This window comes from Mandrillus leucophaeus, unplaced genomic scaffold, assembly GCF_000951045.1.
Source record: "Mandrillus leucophaeus isolate KB7577 unplaced genomic scaffold, Mleu.le_1.0 Scaffold11, whole genome shotgun sequence".
Classification (NCBI taxonomy): Eukaryota; Metazoa; Chordata; class Mammalia; order Primates; family Cercopithecidae; genus Mandrillus; species Mandrillus leucophaeus.
In genome coordinates this window covers 938626-940105 of record NW_012099209.1, presented here as the reverse complement: position 1 = coordinate 940105, position 1480 = coordinate 938626, and the positions used below count along the sequence as shown (strand labels likewise).

Below are 1480 nucleotides of genomic sequence, written 5' to 3'. Positions count from 1 at the left end.
GTCTCAGCCTCCCGAGTAGCTGGGATTACAGGTATCCGCCACCATGCCTGGCTAATTTTTGTATTTTCAGTAGAGACGAGGTTTCACCATGTTGGCCAGGCTGGTCTCCCAACTCCTGACCTCAGGTGATCTGCCTGCCTCGGCCTCTCAAAGTGCTGGGATTACAGGCGTGAGCCACTGTGCCCGGCCAAGATGGACTCTTTCTATGTTGCCCAGGCTGGTCTTAAACTCCTGGACTCAAGAGCCCACCTGGCTTGTAGTGATTCCTTAGGGGAGCCACAGGAAAGTAGTTCAGTGCATGTCACGTGATTTCAGTGACTACAACTGGGTGACCCAGCATGAAGCGCCTTATTGACCTCCCTGTCTGCCTTCACGGTGCCCTGTGGACTGCGGGGATGAGTGTGGAAGGCTCAGAAGTGAGTTCAGAGCCCGGCAGCATCTGGGTCCCAGTTCCACACACTGTACTGCCCTTTGCAAGAACTTACCAATCCTGTCTCTTGCTCCATCGCTCAGGCTGGAGTGCAGTGACACGATCACAGCTCACTGCAGCCTCGACCTCCTAGGCTCAAGGGATCCTCCTGCCTCAGCCTCCTGAGTAGCTAGGGCCACAGGTATGCCCCACCATGCCCGGTCCCCATCTCTATTTTCTAGACACAGGCCCATAATCCTTTGCTGAAAACTCCTGGTGGATGTGCCTCAAGTGTACAAATTAATCACACGTGTTGATGTTTTCACAGTGAGGTGTTTGTGCATTTTGCACACACAAGCTTGGGTTTTGTGGTCAAGTGAAATTGAACAGACACAAGTTCTCTGGACAAGGCCTGGCGTGGTGGCACACGCCTGTAATCCCAGTACTCTGGGATGCTGAGGCGGGAGGATCCCTTGAGCTCAAGAGTTCGAGACCAGCCTGGACAACGTGACGAAACCCTGTTGCTACAAAGAAATAGAAAAATTAGCCGGGCATGGTGGTGTGACCCTGTAGTCGCAACTACTGGAGAGGCTCACGTCGGGGGATCACTTGAGCCCAGGAGGTCGAGGCTGCAGTGAGCTATGATTGCACCACTACACTCCAGCCTGGGTGACAGAGTGAGACCCTGTCTCAAAAATAAAAAGGAGTTTTTGGGAAAGTCTGGATTTGGGGTAAGGCTCTGGGGGCTGCAGAACCTGACCCAGTGCCCATGTGCAGATGTGCCGGGAGGGACGGGGTGTGGACACTCACTTGCTCTCCTCGTCCAGCAGGTAGAAGAGGCCCGTGGGCTTCTTGCTGATGAGATGGATGCAGCCGACATTGTCTGTGTAGCCGATGTTGTGCCACGTGATCCCCTCGCCCTGATACTCCTCCTGCAGGGGTGATGTGGGGTCAGTACGTTTCTTATCTCCCAGATATGTAATATCTACATAACATGTATTGCGTACAGGTCGAGTATCCCTAATCCGAAAATCTGAAATGCTTCAAAATCGGAAGCTTTTTAAATTGATG

The 1480-nt window shown here is 52.9% G+C and overlaps 1 protein-coding gene across 1 annotated transcript in view; it reads right to left on the bottom strand.

Moving 5' to 3' along the window:
- Window positions 1-1480, bottom strand: part of MYO9B (myosin IXB) — a 144931-nt gene that overhangs the window by 67590 nt on the left and 75861 nt on the right. The window contains exon 9 of the mRNA XM_011991046.1: window positions 1220-1341. Within this exon, the coding sequence (XP_011846436.1) occupies window positions 1220-1341 (122 nt within the window). The remainder of the gene's footprint in view (window positions 1-1219; window positions 1342-1480) is intronic.